General features: G+C 41.5%; 6 protein-coding genes across 7 annotated transcripts; 1 reads left to right on the top strand and 5 right to left on the bottom strand.

The window, feature by feature from the left end:
- Positions 1–8: 8 nt before the first annotated feature.
- Positions 9–3,116, bottom strand: LOC141825022 (subtilisin-like protease SBT4.3). Its single transcript, XM_074712389.1, is given in 13 exon segments — positions 9–120; positions 122–167; positions 170–325; positions 328–357; positions 443–656; positions 760–871; positions 1,236–1,445; positions 1,529–1,614; positions 1,742–2,252; positions 2,360–2,597; positions 2,664–2,755; positions 2,839–2,930; positions 3,024–3,116. Coding segments are annotated over 13 exon segments (1,992 nt in total).
- A 1,082-nt stretch (positions 3,117–4,198) lies between these two features.
- LOC141814514 (dynamin-related protein 5A) lies at positions 4,199–7,908 on the top strand. Its single transcript, XM_074702474.1, has 8 exons — positions 4,199–4,594; positions 4,775–4,966; positions 5,059–5,265; positions 5,351–5,779; positions 5,874–6,101; positions 6,196–6,391; positions 6,962–7,622; positions 7,722–7,908. Exons 1-8 carry the CDS (start codon positions 4,223–4,225, stop codon positions 7,906–7,908), a joined length of 2,472 nt encoding a protein of 823 aa, XP_074558575.1. The 5' UTR covers positions 4,199–4,222.
- Positions 7,909–8,015: 107 nt separating this feature from the next.
- On the bottom strand, positions 8,016–9,900 carry LOC141848035 (beta-glucuronosyltransferase GlcAT14A-like). The gene is made up of 4 exons (XM_074736150.1): positions 9,191–9,900; positions 8,925–9,000; positions 8,714–8,829; positions 8,016–8,636 (listed from the first exon to the last, which is right to left on the bottom strand). Exons 1-4 carry the CDS (start codon positions 9,717–9,719, stop codon positions 8,137–8,139), a joined length of 1,221 nt encoding a protein of 406 aa, XP_074592251.1. The 5' UTR covers positions 9,720–9,900; the 3' UTR covers positions 8,016–8,136.
- A 1,120-nt stretch (positions 9,901–11,020) lies between these two features.
- LOC141848045 (chaperone protein ClpB1-like) lies at positions 11,021–15,077 on the bottom strand. 2 transcript variants are annotated; one of them, XM_074736166.1, is made up of 8 exons: positions 14,922–15,077; positions 13,736–14,741; positions 13,067–13,248; positions 12,694–12,975; positions 12,273–12,613; positions 11,809–12,088; positions 11,514–11,711; positions 11,021–11,435 (listed from the first exon to the last, which is right to left on the bottom strand). In XM_074736166.1, exons 1-8 carry the CDS (start codon positions 15,069–15,071, stop codon positions 11,133–11,135), a joined length of 2,742 nt encoding a protein of 913 aa, XP_074592267.1. In that variant the 5' UTR covers positions 15,072–15,077; the 3' UTR covers positions 11,021–11,132. The 2 variants fall into 2 exon arrangements, with proteins under 2 accessions (XP_074592267.1, XP_074592260.1); XM_074736159.1 differs by having other exon boundaries at positions 13,736–14,802; positions 14,989–15,077.
- Positions 15,078–15,827: 750 nt separating this feature from the next.
- On the bottom strand, positions 15,828–16,778 carry LOC141825013 (beta-glucuronosyltransferase GlcAT14A-like). Its single transcript, XM_074712378.1, has 2 exons — positions 16,101–16,778; positions 15,828–15,913 (listed from the first exon to the last, which is right to left on the bottom strand). The coding sequence occupies exons 1-2, from the start codon at positions 16,627–16,629 to the stop codon at positions 15,828–15,830; spliced, it is 615 nt and encodes a 204-aa protein (XP_074568479.1). The 5' UTR covers positions 16,630–16,778.
- Positions 16,779–17,932: 1,154 nt separating this feature from the next.
- On the bottom strand, positions 17,933–19,704 carry LOC141840658 (chaperone protein ClpB1-like). Its single transcript, XM_074728712.1, has 4 exons — positions 19,548–19,704; positions 18,770–19,049; positions 18,474–18,671; positions 17,933–18,384 (listed from the first exon to the last, which is right to left on the bottom strand). Exons 1-4 carry the CDS (start codon positions 19,601–19,603, stop codon positions 18,079–18,081), a joined length of 840 nt encoding a protein of 279 aa, XP_074584813.1. The 5' UTR covers positions 19,604–19,704; the 3' UTR covers positions 17,933–18,078.
- Between the last annotated feature and the right edge of the window lie 1,859 nt (positions 19,705–21,563).

Raw genomic sequence — 21,563 nt, 5'->3', positions numbered from 1 at the left:
ACTTGCGTTCATTCCGTGATCAGCCCGATCCTCCGCCTTGTACCTGCAGCGTCGGGCCCCACGACGCTGGTCACTGTTCTCTCAAGACTCGCGGTGTAGGCTTTTCCGGACTGGACGTAAGGCCATGGAAGGGTAATTGAGATCCCTCGCGGTTCCATTGCTGCTGGCGAGCAGGAACTGGCGTCGCCGGTGACGATCCTAATCATGGTTTCGTTGTAGCCCGAGTTGCAGAGCATTTGCACGTAGTCACTGGCACCAGCGTCGTAGACGAGACCCGGGTCGACGGCCTTCACAGGGTTCAGTTGGCCGGCTCCATACGATAATTAGTCTGGCCAGCCGAAGGATACATCGGTTTGGCTGTATAAAACATAGACAAATTAAAGATGATAAATTTCACTTTAAAAAACAGGTATATATATTGAATATTGATTATGCATGAGACCTGTCGTCATGAGCGCAGACATGATGGCCGCCGGCGACCAATTTGGGTGGAAGGACTTGACGTAGGCGGCGGCGCCGGTTACGTGCGGACAAGCCATGGAAGTGCCCGAGATTATGTTGTACTTTACGACCCTTGTGTCGTTGATGATGCTTGACACTGGTGCAACTGGTGACCAAGCGGCCAAAATGTCAATTCCTGGAGCACTTATATCAGGCTGCAAACATAAACATTTCCAAGTTGCGATACAATTAAATCCTTTAAAAATTAATATAAAGATAATTGAACTGAATTTATGAACTAATTAATTAATTAATAACCTTCAAGATGTCAGGAGTGATGGTGTTGGGACCTCTCGATGAGAACGAAGCAACCAGGGGAGCCTCGGAGTCAAAAACTTCTTCACTTTTGTGGATGTTAGCCACAGGATTTCTAGCCAAGATCATATTCATGGATTAATACTACTACCTATATATGATTTCTGTTTACAAAATATTATAAACGTACGGTAGCAATTAAAATAGTTAAAGAATAGCATAACAATGTTGAACCTAGCTGTCTAGACTCTCTAAACGTCGTGTTCTCTCTTAATTATTTCTCCACCATTATATAGCTAGATTCACTACTAGATGAACAACTATACGACATGCCTGCCTCGATGAACTATAGAAATTCTTGTCATATCTAGCAAGCAATTAGAAGTTAAGTGGGACATTAATTGCTTAACAAAGATGAAATTAAAATACTAATTATTTCTTCGATTATATATATATATCTATATATAAACTGCACTCACTTTGTGTTGTTTATGTAGCTCAAAAGTTTGAGCCCATCCAAGGAACTGACTGTAATGAATGGAATTGGGTATACGAAGGAAACGTCAAGTGAAGAGTCATCTATAAATACCAATCCTTTAATGCCTGTACTAAAAATTTCGTCAGAGAAGTAGTTGCAGAGAACAATCTTCCCTTTCAGCACGTTTTTATCTGGCAAAGCAGTGCAATCCCTGAAACAGCAATAGACAATTAAGTTTGGTAATTGAATATATCATTTCGCATCTATGAAGAGAAGATATATATATCTTCATACCCTGGTGAAGTAGTTGCATTTCCCTGCAAGTAGATCAAGGGGTACCCAAGCCTAGTTTTTGTCGCAAACGTGTTGACAGAAGCTCCCTGCATGCATTTTTTCCCCAAAAATTAATAATAATTCCTTATTTTCATGCGTTTGAAAACTACCAACACAAGTTTTTGCATATGGTTGAAATTGCACTATCATTAAATTGACGAATTTAGTACTCACCAAAGTGGACACATGATCTCCGGTGACCATCTTGTCAATGATGTGCCTATCGATGCTGCTCGCCGCCGCCACCAACATCCACGGTGCCACGTTGGCGACCGTGCCATGGTATGGTCCGTCGTTCCCCGCGGAGGCCGACGTCAAAATCCCGTTCGCCATGGCGTGGAAGGAGCCGATAGCTATCGAGTCCTGGAAGTAATCCGTGGGGAAGGAATGACCGATTGACAGGGAGATGACGTCGACGCCGTCAGAGATCGCGTCGTCAAACGCCGCCAAGATGTCTTGATCGGTGCACCCGAACGACCAGCACACCTTGTACACCGCGAGCCTCGCTGACGGCACGGCCCCCCGGGCGGTGCCCCTGGCGAGGCCGTAGAGGCTGGCGTGGGAGACGCTACGGCCGGCGGCAGTGGAAGCTGTGTGCGTCCCGTGACCTTCAAAGTCGCGTGGCGATGGCTCGTTCAACGTGTAATCGCCAAAGCTATTGTAGTAGCGTGCCCCGATTATTTTGCTTAATAATTCAATCAATCATAAATTTATATTAGTCACAACATTAATTAAATCGAGTCAAACAAATATATAAAATTGCAAATTAATGATCGGATTTTCTGAGCATACTTGTTACATGTCATATTTACGCAAGTACCCTTCCATTTACTCGGCGGAGATCTCAATCCCTGATCGCTGAAGGACTTGGATTCTGGCCAGATTCCAGTATCGATCATTCCGACGATGACATCACTTTCTAATGTGGGATTCTTGTTAACTCTCTGCCGGAAGTTGAGGAAATCCCATGATCTCGTCGTGCGAAGCTTCAGGGTTTTACTAGGAAATACTGAAACTATTCCCTCCATTTCTGCAATATAATTTGTGTTGAATTGTAATTAATTAATTTATAACATATCTACAATGGAAACTATACCGCTCAATTTTTCAGCCTCGTCAATCGAAAGTTTGGCAGCAAATCCACTGAAACTCCTCTGGTAGCTATACACTAAAGACTCACTAGGCGAACTGCATTATCAATCAATTGTTAATTAGTCTCAAAATTTGACAAAATATAATTTTTCACAAAATAATATATATCAATTTATTACCAGTTCACAAGAATTTCTTTAAGCAAATTAAGATGGAGTTCATAGGTTGAGTACTGGGATGAGTGTTGAGCTCCCATGTACACAATGTATACCTGAATATGTCATTCATGTATGGTAATATTAATTGTAATACAGATTAAATTAGAATAGTTTTCAAAATGCAAATTTACAAACTTCGGAATTACCTTTCTTTCTTCATTGGAAGATGCTGACGAAAAGAAAATAGTAAAGGATACGAAAAATGTAAGAGAAATTAGACGCGATAGTAGAGAAGCCATTACTCTTCCTATGAGTTTCTGTAAATTTCTACAAATATACATGGAATTTTATAATGGAGGCCAACTAATGTAGAGTTTAGGATCAATGGACAACATGTATTACACCGTCAGTTGTTGCGGTGTCACTGCTATAATAGAAACGATTATTGATAAAATTTTAGTGGCTAAAATAAATTTTACAGGTAATTTACCAAACAAATATAATTTCAACCAATGAAATATTTAAAAATATCGACAAAATGTAATTTAATTGATAATTAAAATTATTCATAGTCAAAATAAATTTGGGGTGATATTTTTAATTTTTTATCCTCAAAATGAATTTTGCAGATATAAATTAAATTTGACTAGTAATTTTAGTAGATATAAATTAATTATCAGTCAAAATTTAACTTGTAATTATATTAAATTTGATTGATAATTATATTAAACTTTGGCTTATAAAATATTTTAGAATTGATTGATTATATCAAAAGTACAATTATGCCCATTTATTATAAATCTAAAGCGTTTAGGATTGTTAAGCATTTTTAACCAAATTTTTTTAATGACTCTATAAGACTCAAAAGATAAACAAACTCTTCTTCAACATAAATTAATAGCGCAATTATGCCCATTTAATATGAATTTACATGCACCATTAATTTGGCTAGTAATAAAATATATAAAAATAATGTAAATTATTTTTTTATAATTTCATTATTATATATTAATTTTCACGTAATCTACCATAATTCATGTGAAAATTAAATTATTTTTCACAATTATTTCACTCTTAATCTACCAATTATTGTGTTGACTTTTACTTAACGAGTCAAAACTTTATATATAAATTACGGCCTATCGCCTTTATTTTCATTATGAATTTCAAAGAATTGGAAAAGGCTGTAAATCGAATAATTGCAAGTGCAAAATAAACTTAAGACGAAGACGAAGATATTTAGCCGTTATTTCGTTGTATGGGCTCTAATAAAAGCCCAATCCATTTACTATCCACCGGGCCACCGGCTATCGCCTGTTTCGCTTTTATTTTTATCCCTCCCGATCCCAATTCGCTTCATTTCAAATTTCCGAAGCTCTCTCTTTCTCTCCCTTCTCGCTGTCTCATGGCGGCCAATGGGTTCCAGGGTTCTACTCCGGCGAAAACCCCGAACTCAAAGACCAATTCCTCCGCCTCCCGTAGAGCTCTGCCTCCTGCGCCGATGGAATCCTCCGTCTCGACCGCTGCGTCCTCCGATTTCAGGACCCGCTTTGAGGCCTACAACCGCCTGCAGGCAGCCGCCGTCGCCTTCGGTGAGAAGCTCCCCATTCCCGAGATCGTCGCCCTAGGCGGTCAATCTGACGGAAAAAGCTCACTTCTTGAAGCCCTACTCGGCTTCCGGTTCAACGTGCGGGAGGTCGAGATGGGAACCCGGCGACCCCTCGTACTCCAGATGGTCCACGATCCCTCCGCCCTCGAACCTCGATGCAGATTTCAGGTGTAAAAACCTGGAGTATTAGATTTCATTTTACGTTTCTGTCAATTTTCTGTAAATTCTCCAGAGGTTTCTTCATGGTGCGACAAAAATTGTCTTTTTATATCAACATTTCGCCTTTATTTGTTTGGTGATATAGGTTTGATGAATGCTATGCTCATTGCTGTACTTTTATAACAACAGGAAGAAGACTCAGAAGAGTATGGAGCCCCGATTGTTTTGGCTTCTGCAATAGCTGATCTTATAAGATCAAGAACAGAGACGCATCTAAGAAAGGTTCAGGCTGCTGTTTCCTCTAAGCCCATTGTGATGCGAGCTGAATATGCCTATTGTCCTAATCTCACCATTATCGACACCCCTGGCTTTGTCCTGAAGGTGATTTATATATTTCAGTAAACTTGCTAAAGATATAAAATTTAGCTTCCATTTTTTTCTCATTCATTGTGCTTTAAACTTCTTTCTCATAGGCAAAGAAAGGAGAACCAGAGAACACTCCTAGTGAGATTTTGTCAATGGTAAAGTCGTTAGCAAGCCCACCTCATCGCCTTCTCCTGTTCCTTCAGCAGAGCAGTGTGGAATGGTGTTCTTCGCTATGGTTGGATGCAGTCCGTGAGATCGATCCAAACTTTAAACGAACACTTATAGTCATTTCGAAGTTTGATAACCGCTTGAAGGTGTCAGAATCTCGCCTTTTAATTGTGATAACTCTATTAAACTCCATTACATTAATTTTTCTTTTGTTTTAATGCGTGCCTTTAGGAATTTACTGAACGATGGGAAGTAGATAACTATCTAAGTGCAAGTGGATACCTTGGTGAAAATGTTCACCCTTTTTTTGTGGCTCTGCCCAAGGACCGTGGAACTGTCACAAACGAGGAATTCCGCAGGCAGATTTCTCAGATAGATGCGGAAGTACTTCGCCATTTGCGTGATAATGTTAAGGGAGGATTTAATGAGGAAAAGTTTGGACCATATGTTGGATTTAGTCGTCTACGTGAATTTTTAGAAACTGAACTTCAAAATCGATACAAGGAAGCGGCTCCTGCTACACTTGCGCAACTAGAACAGCGTTGTAACGAAGTGTCCATTGAATTAGCCAGGATAGAATCCAAGTTACAAGCAACCTCTGATGTTACCCATCTTAGGCATTCAGCTATGTTGCATGTAGCTTCTATCTGCAGTCATATGGTACATATGCATTTGTATCTCCATTATTGAGTTCATTTCTTCTCCACATTGTACTCATTTTTGTACATCAGATGATATTTCTGCATTCTTTTAGGTGGCATTAATTGAAGGTGCAGCAGATCCAGCTCCTGAGCAATGGGGTAAAACCACTGATGAAGAGCGGTCAGAGAGTGGCAACGGAAGCTGGCCTGGAGTCACTGTGGCCGTAAAACCTCCAAATCACACCCTTAGACTTTATGGTGGAGCAGCATTTGAGAGAGTAATGCATGAATTCAGATGTGCTACATATTCTATTGAGTGCCCACAAGTTTCTAGAGAGAAAGTAAAACTAAATTTCTAGTTGCTGGTTTTCTCTGACTTCTGAGTAAATTTGAATTGTTGCAATAAGTTATTTCAACAATGCCCTTGGCACGCAGGTTGCAAATATACTGCTTGCTTATGCTGGAAGAGGAGGGGGTGGAGGTTTATCTGAGGCAGCTGCTGAAATAGCACGGGCTGCTGCACGAGCTTGGCTTGCTCCTCTTCTTGACACGGCATGTGAACGCCTTTCATTTGTTCTTAAGAGCCTTTTTGCCCTCGCTTTGGTGCGCAACCGAAGTCATGACTCCGAGTGTAAGTTTCTAACTAGTCATTTGGTCGTGTTAGAATTCTTTTTCTCTGTTTGGGTAATATTTACTTTACGTATGTGAGGTTCATTGAATGCCTGGATGCATAAGAAGGAAACTTAGGGAATAGAAGATCTTGAATAAGTTTTGTTCAAGTAATATATTGCACCTGTATGTTTTGTCAAATTATGAGTAGCTGTTTTCTAATGACAATTTGCTCCTTAAAATTGCAAACATCTTTCTCTTAAATTCTTTAGAATTGTCAAATTTTATATGTTGTTGCTGTTGCCTCATTCAGAAATGGATGTTTTGCACCTAAATGTTCTTTTGAATAGTCTTATTCACAAATACTTAATACTTTGTGTATAAACTTCTCCATTGTATCCTTCAGTTCAGATAATCATCATGGTCGTGATCGTTGTCATCAAACTATGTTTGTTGTAGTTATTTGGGTTTGTCTACGTGCAATATAATTCTACAAATTTATATTGGTCTTGACTTACAGTAGTTATTTTGTTTTCGTTACTCCATTTTTACAAGTGCTTCTTATCCTACTAATCTATTCATATCGGTTCAGATCAGAAGCAAAATGGCGATATGGACGGGTACATTGGATTTCATGCTGCTCTAAGGCGTTCTTACAACAACTTCATCAACGATCTATCCAAGCAATGCAAACAAATAGTGCAACATCATCTCAATTCAGTGACTAGCCCCTACTCCCAAGTCTGCTATGAGAATGATCTTGTACCTGACGCCGGGAGATACAACCAGCTTCCTGCCGCCTCATTTTTCCCCGAACTGTCAGACAGTGCAACAGATGAAGCTGGTGCTGATCAAGAGAATGTACCGCCTAAAGATCAACAACACTCAACACCTGGTAAAGTTACTGAAACAACAAAGGATGTGCTTAGAGAAAGCCAATTGACAGTCCCCGAAACACCTTCACCTGATCAGCCAAGTGATGATTTCGGGATCAAGAAGAAGGAAATTGGGAACTTAATGGATGCCGGAGGGAGGAAACGGCAAGCAAGACTTGCTGGTGGAAGAAATGTTGATGCTAACAGATACCAAAACAACAGTATATTGTTCGGTGCAGGTACTACTATGGGCTCAAAAGCTGGATCCTCGTATGCTGAGATCTGTTCCATGTCAGCTCAACATTTCGCTAGGATTCGCCAAGTTCTGATAGAGAGAAACGTCCTCTCGGCCTTGAGTGCTGGATTCTTAACTCCCTGGTATGCTTCCTATGCCTCCACATTCTCTTCCAGTGCTGTTGGTTGTTAACTTGTAGATATGCAATTCTTATTTCTCTGACTTCCTATTTCATTCTGCAGTAGAGAAAGATTGTTTGTTGCTCTCGGCCTCGAACTATTTGCCGTAAACGATGAAAAGTTCATGGACATGTTCGTGGCACCTGGTGCTGTCGACATCCTTCAAAATGAAAGGCAGTCACTTAACAAGCGCCAAAAGATCCTACAGTCCTGTCTCAATGAGTTCAAGAACATTGCTCGGACCCTATAATGCATCTCTTGCAGAAGATGTCTATCCTATGGGCTATCTCAAAGGCTTCATGGATGAAAAAAATAAAGATTTGACTGAAGATTGTGTTAAAGTGGCTCACGAACTGAATCTTTCAATTTCTTTATGAAAGGTATTTGAGTTGAGATATTGAACGCGTTCAGAGTTGAACTTAATCTAGATCTTACTTCACCCATGTTTCGTATAAATTACACACACCACCTACCAGTTCTATCTGCACTGGTTTCGTGAAAACATTCTCGATCGAACAATTCTGTCAAACAGCGAAGCTATCCTCTCCGAGCCATTCCCAGGCACAAGTCTTGTGACATCGCCTACTTTCGAGCATGGAGGATCTCCTCGACACCATCCGCCGGGGACAAAGTCTCCTTTGCCTCTGCCAAGGAGCTCGGCGTCGATTCTGTCCAGCACGGGATCGTCACGCTTGAACTTGCGGGCGAAGAGTGCATTGCTCCCCACCATCTTGGGAAAGTCATCCACGGTGAGGTCGTGAGGGTGCTGCTTGGGAGGCCTGTCCCAGGAGATGTAGTGGAGGTCATGGTTTGCTACGGTGCGAGCAAACTGAGGCGAGTTGCAGATTACTGTCTGGAAGTAGCCCTCCGGGGAGGAGACGAAGTTGGTGTAGTACATGAGCAGGATTCTTGGCAGGTTGTCCCATCCCCACACGCAGAACTCAGCAAAATCTCGCGTGATAGCAACCCATGCAGACCCTTTTAAGAAGAAGAAGAAGAAGAAGAAGAAGGTTGAAGGTTGAAGGAACATTCAAACGAAGAAATCATGTACCTACCTGTAAACAGTTTGAATGCAGATGGTAACCCTCTCTCGGGTGCAACCCAGAAGATATCCGATTTGTTAACAGAATACAGTCCTGGATCTACTATCAGAGGCCTTGCTCTCTTCAGCCTGCAAGCACAAGGACCAGAGTCGAAGGTGATTCATATGATACAGCACGTAGAATTTTCACTTGGCTCAAAAAGGTAAGATAATTTTATACTCACTCTTTCCACCCCAATCTGCTCGTATGCTCCATGAAGCTTATGTTCCTCGGCAGAGATGAAAAGGCATGCAATATGTCTACAGACAAGAACGAACTCGTATCATTCAATGCACAAGCAACTAATGGCCAAAATAAATTTAGGAGTTTGATTTTGAATCCTTGATCCAGTCTGACATCATTTTTATGATTTGTTTCTTCTTCTTTTTTGAATGATTCTACAGGAATAGAATGGTTTTAAGGGATTTGTAAGCATGAAGAGAGACTTACCGTCCTGTGTAGTAAGGGGGTAATCCGATGCACTAAGATTGATGAACCAGTCCCAGTTCTTCTCCATCTTGAGCAATATGGCACAAGCATGGAGCGTGTTGGCCACCATCGTCGGCCCCCGGTAAGTGACCATGTTGGCTTTCTCGATCACGCGCACGTTGCCGACGGCCGAAAAGACGGCGTCCCCCGCGACGCGCGCGGAGAGCTCGCGCCGCTCCCCCGCCGGCGACTCCAGATCGAGGTGCACGACATAGAGGTTGTGGGGATGGTACATCGCCCGCAGCGTGCGCCAGAGGCGGTCCAGGTCGCCCTTCGACCCGGATATCAGGTAGGCGAGGCGAGGAGGCGCCGGGGACGGGGGCGCCGCCGCGGGGGCGGCGTGGACGACGACGAACATGGTGCGGAAGGAGGAGATGATGCTGATGTTGGAGGAGATGATGGCGACGACGAGGAGGGCCGAGATCAGAACCAGCAGCCACGCCCATCGCTTCTCCATCGGGAATTGGCCTTTTGCCCTCGTAAACTCCATCGAATCCGCGGAAACAATGCAATCTTCGGGCGATTCTAAATCAGTAATCTTTCGATTCGACGAGCGTTTCTGTCCAAAAGAAGGAATATAAAAACGCGTGCAGATTCGCCAGGATCACGAATCGTGCGGCGATCGCACTCTATAAGAACGATGAATTCGAGAGAATTAGAACATGGAAATCGAAAAGCGAAATCGAAATCGAAATAAAAGAAGAAGGTGACGATAAATTAAACTGAATCATCCTTTTATCAAACATACCGGATTCATGTCAAGGAAAAGAGAATAATAAATAAATAAAATAAAAGGGATTTATTTCACTTGCCAACACAAATTTGATGATGAGATTAAAGAAAATTTGAATGGCAGGTGAGACTCAACTGCAATTGCCCCACTAAACGTGAATTTTCTGATTTTGTATCAGAACAAAATTCTTTGGATGTGCGAAATCAAACGTATTTGAATATTCAGTATATCTTAATCAATAAAGATACTTTGGGAGTGGAAACGCACTGAAGCAAGTGGGAATGTGAGGGATATAATTGCCTAGAATTTAGGCTTCTATTATTTTGACCAATAAAACATAAAATTAGAGGACAGTTAATTCCTTTTATAATAAGTAGGATATTTAATAAGATAGAATAAAAAATTTTCTTCGGCAAGAATCGTTCTATTTATATTTCTAAAAGTAAAAGATAAATTGTAATTCGGAAGAGATAAATTGATTCATATGGTATCCAACAATATGGAAACTTTAATACCGATATATTGCAAACATAGAAATAGAAAAGAAGGCTACAACACGAGGAAAGGTAGATAAAATGAGAAGGGGATGAACGTTGAATTAAAATTAGTAAATGTTGTGAGATTATAAATAATAAATTTCTAATTCAAATTATATAACTTTTTTATAATTGATTACTATTTATTATATAATTTAATTAATATAGTATACATTATATGATAGCGATCACCGTGATCGTCTTACCTATTTTATAAATACTAATAATTGTTTTTATTCCCAATGTGATTTTTCTGGCTACAGCCTATCTGAGTTAATATTTGTTAGATTTTGTATAAAACCAAATTCAAATTTGAAATAAAATCGGAGTCAAAACCTCAGAAATATCTAAATTTTCTGAGTTAAATATATATCGACAATTCTGAAAAAGAAAAATCTGTAAAAGGCGTAAATCCGTTATTGAAATCCCAAAATTTGCAGGTGTTTTGCCTGCAGAGTACAACTCTTCAGTTGAATTTAAAAAATATAAAAAAACAAAGATTTATTTATAGTTTCACCGCAATCACAGCATCTCACTGGGAAACGATATTAATCACAATCGCATTTCACAGCAACGAAAGAGATCGAGACAGAGTAAACCGAACATTTATCTCACTCAACGTTCAGTGAACAGCTTACTCTTCGTCCATGTCATCCCCCACCTCGTCTTGCAGTACCCTCATCTTCTTCACAGCTTGAGCAGCATCACTTTTGGGTGCGTCATGAGGTATTTCGATAAGGATATCAGACTTCTGCCCGGTTGTGGCATTAACGAGCCCCCCGTTCTTCTCCACTCTGTAAACCAATTCTTTTTTCTTTTTATCGGCATCAATGTAGACAGTTGTGTTTTCATCAATCTCTCCCTTTATCAACATTTTGGATAGATGAGTCACCACTTTCTTCTCTAGCCATCTTCTAATCGGTCTTGCACCATATACCTGGAGTAAGACACACATAGATTCTATTAGCTCTCAGTCTATCATTGAAATAGACACAATTGGCAAATATGTACTTACCGGATCATAAGACTCCGACAACACTATATCCAAAGCAACATCTGTCACGACCAACGCAACGCCCCTCTCCGCTAGCCGAAGAGCAACATCTTTCATTTGGAGCCTAGCCACCTTCCTCAATTGCTCGTGCGATAGCGGGTCAAAGATAACTATTTCATCTAGTCTATTCAGCAGCTCAGGCCTAAAATGTCTCCTCACCTGCACAATCAAGATTACAAAATGATAGTTAGATTCATGGAATTATTTAGCATTGCGATGAAGAGTGAAAATGAAATGAAAATATGTTTTAAGGTACCTCTTGCAGAACTCGCTCACGAGCCTTCTGCATTGAAGATTCACCGACTAGTCCAGCAAGAAGATGCTCGGCGCCGAGGTTAGAAGTCATGATGATAACAGTGTTTGTAAAGTCCACGGTCCTCCCTTGTCCATCGGTTAATCTACCATCATCAAGAACTTGGAGAAGCGTATTGAAGACGGCTATGTGAGCCTTCTCCACTTCGTCAAAGAGGATAACACTATATGGTCTGCGTCTCACCGATTCAGTCAGTTGCCCACCTTCCTCGTGGCCAACATACCTAAAATCAAATTAATAAGAAACCAATTTAGCATCATCAAGATACTAACGAAGCAAATATATGAGGATAACAATTTCGAAGCTAAAATCAAACTAATGAGAAACTAATTAACATCATCGAGATGCTAAAATTATATGAAGAAACAAATAAGAGCAACCAACAATTATGAGGTCACTACACATACCCTGGTGGAGCACCAATCAAGCGTGACACAGAGTGTTGCTCCATGTATTCCGACATATCGATGCGAATAAGAAGGTTCTCATCATCGAATAGTTGCTCCGCTAGAGCCTTGGCTAGTTCTGTTTTACCCACACCAGTTGGACCAAGGAAGAGGAATGAACCAGTTGGTTGTTGCGGGCGACCTAGACCAGCTCTAGACCGAAGCACTGCCTCTGCGACTGCATCAACCGCCTGATTTTGGCCAACCACTCTCTTGTGTAATCTCTCAGCAAGGCCAATTAGCCTTTCCTTCTCATTTTGCCCAAGCCTGGTCACTGGTATTCCTGTCCATCGACTGACCACCTATCCAAGGCATCAAAAACTCTCAGTAAAAGGATTCATGGATAACCACAATGTTAAGCAATTGAACTTTGAAGTCATACCTCTGCAATATGCTCAGGCCCGACAGTCTCGGTCAGCATCAAATTCTCAGTGGAGTCTCCCTCAAGCCTTGCAATAGCATTGTCAACGTTTTGCAGGTCATAATACTTTATATCTGCAGCACGAGCCAAATCCATCCTGCGTTCAGCTTCCTGCATAGTGTACAGAAGTTCTTCCCGACGTTGCTTCAACCTTCGAAGCTCATCAATTCTATCTTTCTCTTTCTTGTACTTCATAATTAATGGTTGCAATTTATCCCTCAAATCATCCAACTCTTTCTTCACCTGTATTGCGTTGAAGAACACATGTAAGGTGACATGCCACATAGTGAAAAAGAGAGTAAATCTTAAGGTCTATGGTGCAATAGATATTCACCTCTACTAGCCTTGCTTTGCTAGCTTTGTCCTTCTCTTTCTCAAGAGCATGCAATTCAACTTCCAACTGAATCCTTTTCCTCTCCAAATTATCAATCTCCTCTGGCTGACTATCAAGTTGTACCCTCACATTTGCACAAGCTTCGTCAACTAAGTCGATTGCCTTATCAGGAAGGTGTCGGCCTGTCAAAAGCGTTAAGACAACACTCAGATGGCTACAACTGCAAGATGTTAATTTCTTTATACCAAAAACATTTCACAATTTGGTATATAAATTGAACACAAAAGAGTCGAACGAAGATCATAATCAAGTTAGATGCTCCAGGTGTAGAAGCTTTAAAAATATTAGCAATTAGGTTCTCTACTGCCTAAGACAATTCAAATTTGCCCAAGCTGCTATTTTGTTGATTCAAGTAGTTCTCATAAGCTTAACAGTAGTACCAATTAATTTGTCGAAGTTCCTCTATCGGTTTGAAACATTAGAAGACCATATAGAAAGCAAGATTTTCATTGACTGCAATAGAACAATTCATAACCCTAAACTATGGTATTCCTACTAACCCAAACGCACAATCAGGACAAAAAATAGCTAAATTGTTCATTGTTTTAATCAAGAAAAAAGTGTTCGATGAACAGTTCTAATGCTTAGAGAAAAAGTTTAGAAACATACCAGTTATGTATCGGCTGGAGAGCTGAGCTGCAATCACAAGAGCCCTGTCCTGGATTCGAACACCATGATGTCCTTCGTACCTCTCTTTAAGACCACGCAGAATGCTGATGGTGTCGACAACGCTAGGCTCAGCAACATACACTTGCTGGAATCGACGCTCGAAGGCGGCATCTTTCTCGACATATTTCCTGTACTCCGCTAACGTGGTTGCTCCGATACAACGCAATTGGCCTCTAGCGAGCATTGGTTTGAAGAGATTCGCAGCGTCCATGGAACCCTCAGTGCGGCCGGCGCGGAGCACGAGGTGGATTTCATCGATGAACAGAATTACTTTTCCATCGGCCTCTTCCACTTCCTTGAGAACTGACTTCAGGCGCTCCTCGAACTCCCCACGGTACTTGGCACCCGCAACAAGTGCGCCCATGTCGAGCGCCACTAGGTGAACGTCCAGAAGATTGCTCGGTACATCGCCCCTCAAGATTCGCTGTGCAAGGCCTTCAACGACGGCCGTCTTACCGACACCAGGCTCGCCAATAAGGACGGGATTGTTCTTTGTCCTCCTCGAAAGAATGCGGATGACACGACGAATCTCCTCGTCGCGTCCGATCACAGGATCGAGCTTCCCCGCAACCTCGACGAGATCTCGGCCATAGGTTTTGAGGGCCTGGAAATTGGAGTCCCCGGAAGCGCTCTCGACTTTCTTACCCTCTTTGCCGCGGAGCCTCTCGACTTCGTCGCGGACCCTAGAAGAGCTGATCCCCGCTTCCTTGAGACAATCGGCTATCTGAGAGTCCTCGAGAAGGCCGAGAATGAGCTGGTCGACGGCAAGGTGAGAGTCCCCGCGGGACTTCATGGAGGACTGAGCACGGCGGATGACCTTCATGAGAGACGTCGAAGGGGGTATATCGGGGATTGGGAAGGGATTTTTTTTGAGAGCGGTTGCAACAACGCGCTCAAAGGATTTCGCAGCAGAGTCGCTGGCGCCACCAGAAGCATTGGCAAAGGCCTGATTGAGCAATCCGCCACCGTCGGCGGCGAGAGCGGAGGCGAGGTGGAGAGGAGTGAATCTGCTGGCGCCACCAGAAACATTGGCAAAGGCCTGATTGAGCAATCCGCCACCGTCGGCGGCGAGAGCGGATGCGAGGTGGAGAGGAGTGACTCTGCTGGCGCCACCAGAAGCATTGGCAAAGGCCTGATTAAGCAATCTGCCACCGTCGGCGGCGAGAGCGGAGGCGAGGTGGAGAGAAGTGATCTGGGCGTGGCCTGATTCGAGGGCTAGACCGAGGGCGGCAGCGAGTGCCTCGTTGGTCTTGTGGGTGAACTTGTCGGGATTCATGGCGGAATTCTCGATCAATCGAAAAGGTGTGGATCGCTGGTTGATTTCTGTGTGCGGTGGATTGTTGTTGTTGTTTTCGTTGGATGAGGGAAGAGTGAGGACGCCATTTATATATATAGACAGGAAGCTACGATGATTAGGTTTTAGAAGGTACCGGGCTCGGAAGACGAAATACCAGGCGTCGCTGGAAGGGATGAGAGGGGGCCCAAATTAAGATGAGTGAGATCCTCAACCGTCAGATATGCATCCTACGGCAGCTACTGATACTCCAGAAAATGGAGAGAGATCGTGAGATTGGTTAAATCGGCGCGGTGAGACAGAAGGTTCGGGAAGAGCACGTGACGCGATGTTTTGATTGGGGTCCGTCCGTTTTATTGTTGGGCTGCAATACTCGAGAGGCCCAATAAAAATAGAATTTTACTCGTATTACTCATAAATTTATTTGTTTTATATAACCTAGGGACCCGCGGTTCGATCCTCAGCTACGACGTATTTGTAGGAATTTTCTTCTAAATGGGAAACGCAATCAAAGGTTGCTGGGCATCTGGATTGACCACCGTATACGCTTCCCGATTTACCCTGGTGGTCGGTGGGAAACTTCCGTGGGACCGGACCGACCACCCCAGAGATTAGAAAAGGTCGGTTTATAAAAACTATTGATACTGATAAAATAATTCTATAAGAAAACTGAAGAAAGCCTCTTAAATTTATAAATAAATCAGCCTCTATTCTATCGAGATGTTTTTAAATAATATTTTAGACTAACTCTTTCCATCCCAATCTGCTCGTATGCTCCATGAAGCTTATGTTCCTCGGCAGAGATGAAAAGGCATGCAATATGTCTACAGACAAGAACGAACTCGTATCATTCAATGCACAAGCAACTAATGGCCAAAATAAATTTAGGAGTTTGATTTTGAATCCTTGATCCAGTCTGACATCATTTTTATGATTCGTTTCTTCTTCTTTTTTGAATGATCTACAGGAATATAATGGTTTTAAGGGATTTGCAAGCATGAAGAGACTTACCGTCCTGTGTAGTAAGGGGGTAATCCGATGCACTGAGATTGATGAACCAATCCCAGTTCTTCTCCATCTTGAGCAAAATGGCACAAGCATGGAGCGTGTTGGCCACCATCGTCGGCCCCCGGTAAGTGACCATGTTGGCTTTCTCGATCACGCGCACGTTGCCGACGGCCGAAAAGACGGCGTCCCCCGCGACGCGCGCGGAGAGCTCGCGCCGCTCCCCCGCCGGCGACTCCAGATCGAGGTGCACGACATAGAGGTTGTGGGGATGGTACATTGCCCGCAGCGTGCGCCAGAGGCGGTCCAGGTCGCCCTTCGACCCGGATATCAGGTAGGCGAGGCGAGGAGGCGCCGGGGACGGGGGCGCCGCCGCGGGGGCGGCGTGGACGACGACGAACATGGTGCGGAAGGAGGAGATGATGCTGATGTTGGAGGAGATGATGGCGACGACGAGGAGGGCCGAGATCAGAACCAGCAGCCACGCCCATCGCTTCTCCATCGGGAATTGGCCTTTCGCCCTCGATAACTCCATCGAATCCGCGGAAACAATGCAATCTTCGGGCGATTCTAAATCAGTAATCTTTCGATTCGACGAGCGTTTCTCTCCAAAAGAAGGAATATAAAAACGCGTGCAGATTCGCCAGGATCACGAATCGTGCGGCGATCGCACTCTATAAGAACGATGAATTCGACAGAATTAGAACATGGAAATCGAAAAGCGAAATCGAAATAATGCAAAGAAGAGGACGATAAATAAACTGAATCCTCCTTTTCTCAAACATATCGGATTCATGTCAAAAGAGAATAATAGTCACCGGGGCAACGATGATGTAACGGTAGGACAGTTGTGATAGGGAAGACGTATTTGTAAAAATTTTCTTTTACACAATCAAAGGATGCCATCCGGATTGGCGCTTCTGATTAACTTGGTAGTAGGTGGGAAACTTTGATGATTTGATGATAAGAGTAAAGAAAATTTGAATGGCATGTGAGACTCAACTGCAATTGCCCCACTAAAGGTGAATTTTCTGATTTTGAATATCAGAAAAAAATTCTTTGGATGTGCGAAATCAAACGTATTTGAATATTCAGTATATATCTTAAATATAATAAATAAAGATACTTTGGGAGTGGGAACGCACTGAAGCAAGTGGGAATGTGAGGGATATAATTGCCTAGAATTTAGGCTTCTATTATTTTGACCAATAAAACATAAAATTAGAGGACAGTTAATTCCTTTTATAATAAGTAGGATATTTAATAAGATAGAATAAAAAATTTTCTTCGGCAAGAATCGTTCTATTTATATTTCTAAAAGTAAAAGATAAATTGTAATTCGGAAGAGATAAATTGAGAAAATTGATTCATATGGTATCCAACAATATGGAAACTTTAATACGATATATTGCAAACATAGAAATAGAAAAGAAGGCTACAACAAGAGGAAAGGTAGATAAAATGAGAAGGGGATGAACGTTGAATTAAAATTAGTAAATGTTGAGAGATTATAAATAATAAATTTCTAATTCAAATTATATAACTTTTTAAAATTAATTACTATTTATTATATAATTTAATTAATATAGTATACATTATATGATAGCGATCCAGCCTATCTGAGTTATACTTTTTAGATTTTGTATAAAACCAAACTCAAATTTGAAATAAAATCGGAGTCAAAACCTCAGAAATATCTAAATTTTCTGAGTTAAATATATATCGACAACTCTGAAAAAGAAAATTCTGTAAAAGGCGTAAATCCGTTATTGAAATCCCAAAATTTGCAGGTGTTTTGCCTGCAGAGTAAAACTCTTCAGTTGAATTTAAAAATTATTAAAAAAACAAATATTTATTTATAGTTTCGCCACAATTAAAACATCTCACTGGAAACGATATTATTCACACTCGCATTTAACAGCAACGAAATAGATCGAGACGGAGTACACCGAACATTTATCTCACTCAACGTTCAGTGAACAGCTTACTCTTCGTCCATGTCATCCCCCACCTCCTCGTCTTGCAGTACCCTCATCTTCTTCACAGCATGAGCAGCATCACCGTTGGGTGCTCCATGAGGTATTTCGATAAGGATATCAGACTTCTGCCCGGTTGTGGCATTAACGAGCCCCCCGTTCTTCTCCACTCTGTAAACCAATTCTTTTTTCTTCTTATCGGCATCAATGTAGACAGTTGTGTTTTCATCAATCTCTCCCTTTATCAGCATTTTGGATAGATGAGTCACGACTTTCTTCTCCAGCCATCTTCTAATCGGTCTTGCACCATATACCTGGAGTAAGACAGACAAAGAGATTCTATTAGCTCTCAGTCTTCTTGGTTGATCATTGAAATAGACACAATTGGCAAATATGTACTTACTGGATCATAAGACTCCGACAACACTATATCCAAAGCAGCATCTGTCACTGCCAATGCAACGCCCCTCTCTGCTAGCCGAAGAGCAACATCCTTCATTTGGAGTCTAGCCACCTTCCTCAATTGCTCGTGCGATAGCGGGTCAAAGATAACTATTTCATCTAGTCTATTCAGCAGCTCAGGCCTAAAATGTCTCCTCACCTGCACAATCAAGATTACAAAATGATAGTTAGATTCATGGAATTATTTAACATTGCGATGAAGAGTGAAAATGAATATGAAAATATGTTTTAAGGTACCTCTAGCAGAACTCGCTCACGAGCCTTCTGCATTGAAGATTCACCGACTAGTCCAGCAAGAAGATGCTCGGCACCGAGGTTAGAAGTCATGATGATAACAGTGTTTGTAAAATCCACGGTCCTCCCTTGTCCATCGGTTAATCTACCATCATCAAGAACTTGGAGAAGCGTATTGAAGACGGCAATGTGAGCCTTCTCCACTTCGTCAAAGAGGATAACACTATATGGTCTGCGTCTCACCGATTCAGTCAGTTGCCCACCTTCCTCGTGGCCAACATATCTAAAATCAAATTAATAAGAAACCAATTTAGCATCATCAAGATACTAACGAAGCAAATATATGAGGATAACAATTTCGAAGCTAAAATCAAACTAATGAGAAACTAATTAACATCATCAAGATGCTAAAATGTTATGAGGTCACTGCACATACCCTGGTGGATAATCAAGCGTGACACAGACAAGGCATCGAAAACTCTCAAGTAAAAGGATTCATGGATAACCACAATGTTAAGCAATTGAACTTTGAAGTCATACCTCTGCAATATGCTCAGGCCCGACAGTCTCGGTCAGCATCAAATTCTCAGTGGAGTCTCCCTCAAGCTTTGCAATAGCATTGTCAACGTTTTGCAGGTCATAATACTTTATATCTGCAGCACGGTACCAAAACCGTCATCTCGTGCGTTCGGCTTCCTGCATAGTGTACAGAAGTTCTTCCCGACGTTGCTTCAACCTTCGAAGCTCATCAATTCTATCTTTCTCTTTCTTGTACACATACCCTGGTGGAGCACCAATCAAGCGTGACACAGAGTGTTGCTCCATGTATTCCGACATATCGATGCGAATAAGAAGGTTCTCATCATCGAATAGTTGCTCCGCTAGAGCCTTGGCTAGTTCTGTTTTACCCACACCAGTTGGACCAAGGAAGAGGAATGAACCAGTTGGTTGTATGCACAATCAGGGCATTGTTTTACGATGAGCAATTCTAGACCAGCCCTGTCCTGGATTCGAACACCATGATGTCCTTCGTACCTCTCTTTAAAGACCACGCAGATGCTGATGGTGTCGGCAACGCTAGGCTCAGCAACATACACTTGCTGGAATCGACGCTCGAAGGCGGCATCTTTCTCGACATATTTCCTGTACTCCGCTAACGTGGTTGCTCCGATACAACGCAATTGGCCTCTAGCGAGCATTGGTTTGAAGAGATTTGCAGCGTCCTTGACGGAACCTCAGTGCGCCCGGCGCCGAGCACGAGGTGGATTTCATCTATGAACAGAATTACTTTGCCATCGGCCTCTTCCACTTCCTTGAGAACTGCCTTCAGAAGCACTGCCTCAGCGACTGCATCAACGCGCAAGGCTGATTTTGACCCATCACAGGATCGAGCTTCCCCGCAACCTCGACACTGGAAATTGGAATCCCCGGAAGCGCTGTCGACTTTCTTACCCTCTTTGCCGCGGAGCTGTACCCTATCTCTCAGCAAGGCCAAAGGCCGAGAATTAGCCTTTCCTTGATACTGATAAAATAATTCTATAAGAAAACTGAAGAAAGCCTCTTAAATTTATAAATAAATCAGCCTATTCTATCGAGATGTTTTTAAATAATATTTTAATAATTTGTAAATGCCGATAAATAAGAATTACTCACATTCTTTTTTTAAAAATGGACTAAAATTACTAAACATTTTTTAAAATTACAAAATTATTTAAAGAAGTTTGGAGTTATTTTCAAATGCTAAGAATAAAAACAGAAATTGTTTCCTTATTTTAGTTTATAAATTATGATTGTGAATCGTTATGCTTTTAAATGAGAGAGACTTAGCTAAAATGCAAACAATCATAGGGTTGTAAATGAAGGATTAAGTTGGTGAGTTAAAATGCAATTAATAAGACACACAATAATTATCATTAAAGAATTAAATATCAATTAAGTGATCTAATATTTGTAGTATAAATATAAATTTTATATATTGGATGTGGATTCTATATGTAGATTCGATCCGATTCATTAACAATAATGAGCTATTTAACGAGTATGAACTTTATGTGGATAGTTCTTGCATCATGAGCTAAGCATATAAAGAGAGAAGTCTCATTCATTTTGGCGGATCTTGACTTTGATTTATTCTTTTTCTTCCTTTCTTCCTCATTGAGAAGGAAATTCAATTGTTGTGTTGAAGGCTTTCGTTGTATTGCAATATTTTTTCAACAATAAGGATTAATGGATTTAGTAATGGATTCAGCTCAGCATAATCATTCAGAATGCTATTGTTTCCATTTAGTTTTCAATTTTTTAACTTTATTGATGATAACTAAATCCAATGGATAGATCATTTAATTTATATCGATGTATCACAAGTACTTTCAGTAAAAGTATGAATCATAAGTAATTTATATTGGAGTTGATTACGAGTAGATTTACTGAAGTAAATAATGATTGAATCTCAACAAAATTGAAATAATATTCTTCCCATAATGATTAACTACAGATTTACTATGCAGCCATGTTCACACCCGAGTGGCTGACATAGCTTTCGATAACTACACTGAATCTAACCTGGCTCACATGAATGGCTCGATTGGGTTGCACCATTTGGACATCACTACCCTGACAGAGACAACGCCATTCCCTCCGACGCGTCACAAGCTCACATGCTCCCACGTGTAAATCAGCATGTGGAACTCTTCCTCTTTCTCTACCCAACAACCGCATCAATTAATCGCATAAGGCTCCCGATTGTTCGCCACCTGTCCCTTCCTTATCAAGACTTCTCCTTCTCCATCACTTTACC

This window comes from Curcuma longa, chromosome 1 (assembly GCF_044706935.1).
Source record: "Curcuma longa cultivar G26 ecotype Majalengka, Jawa Barat chromosome 1, ITB_CL_G26_1.1, whole genome shotgun sequence".
Lineage (NCBI taxonomy): Eukaryota > Viridiplantae > Streptophyta > Magnoliopsida > Zingiberales > Zingiberaceae > Curcuma > Curcuma longa.
This window is presented reverse-complemented; position numbering and strand designations above follow the sequence as displayed.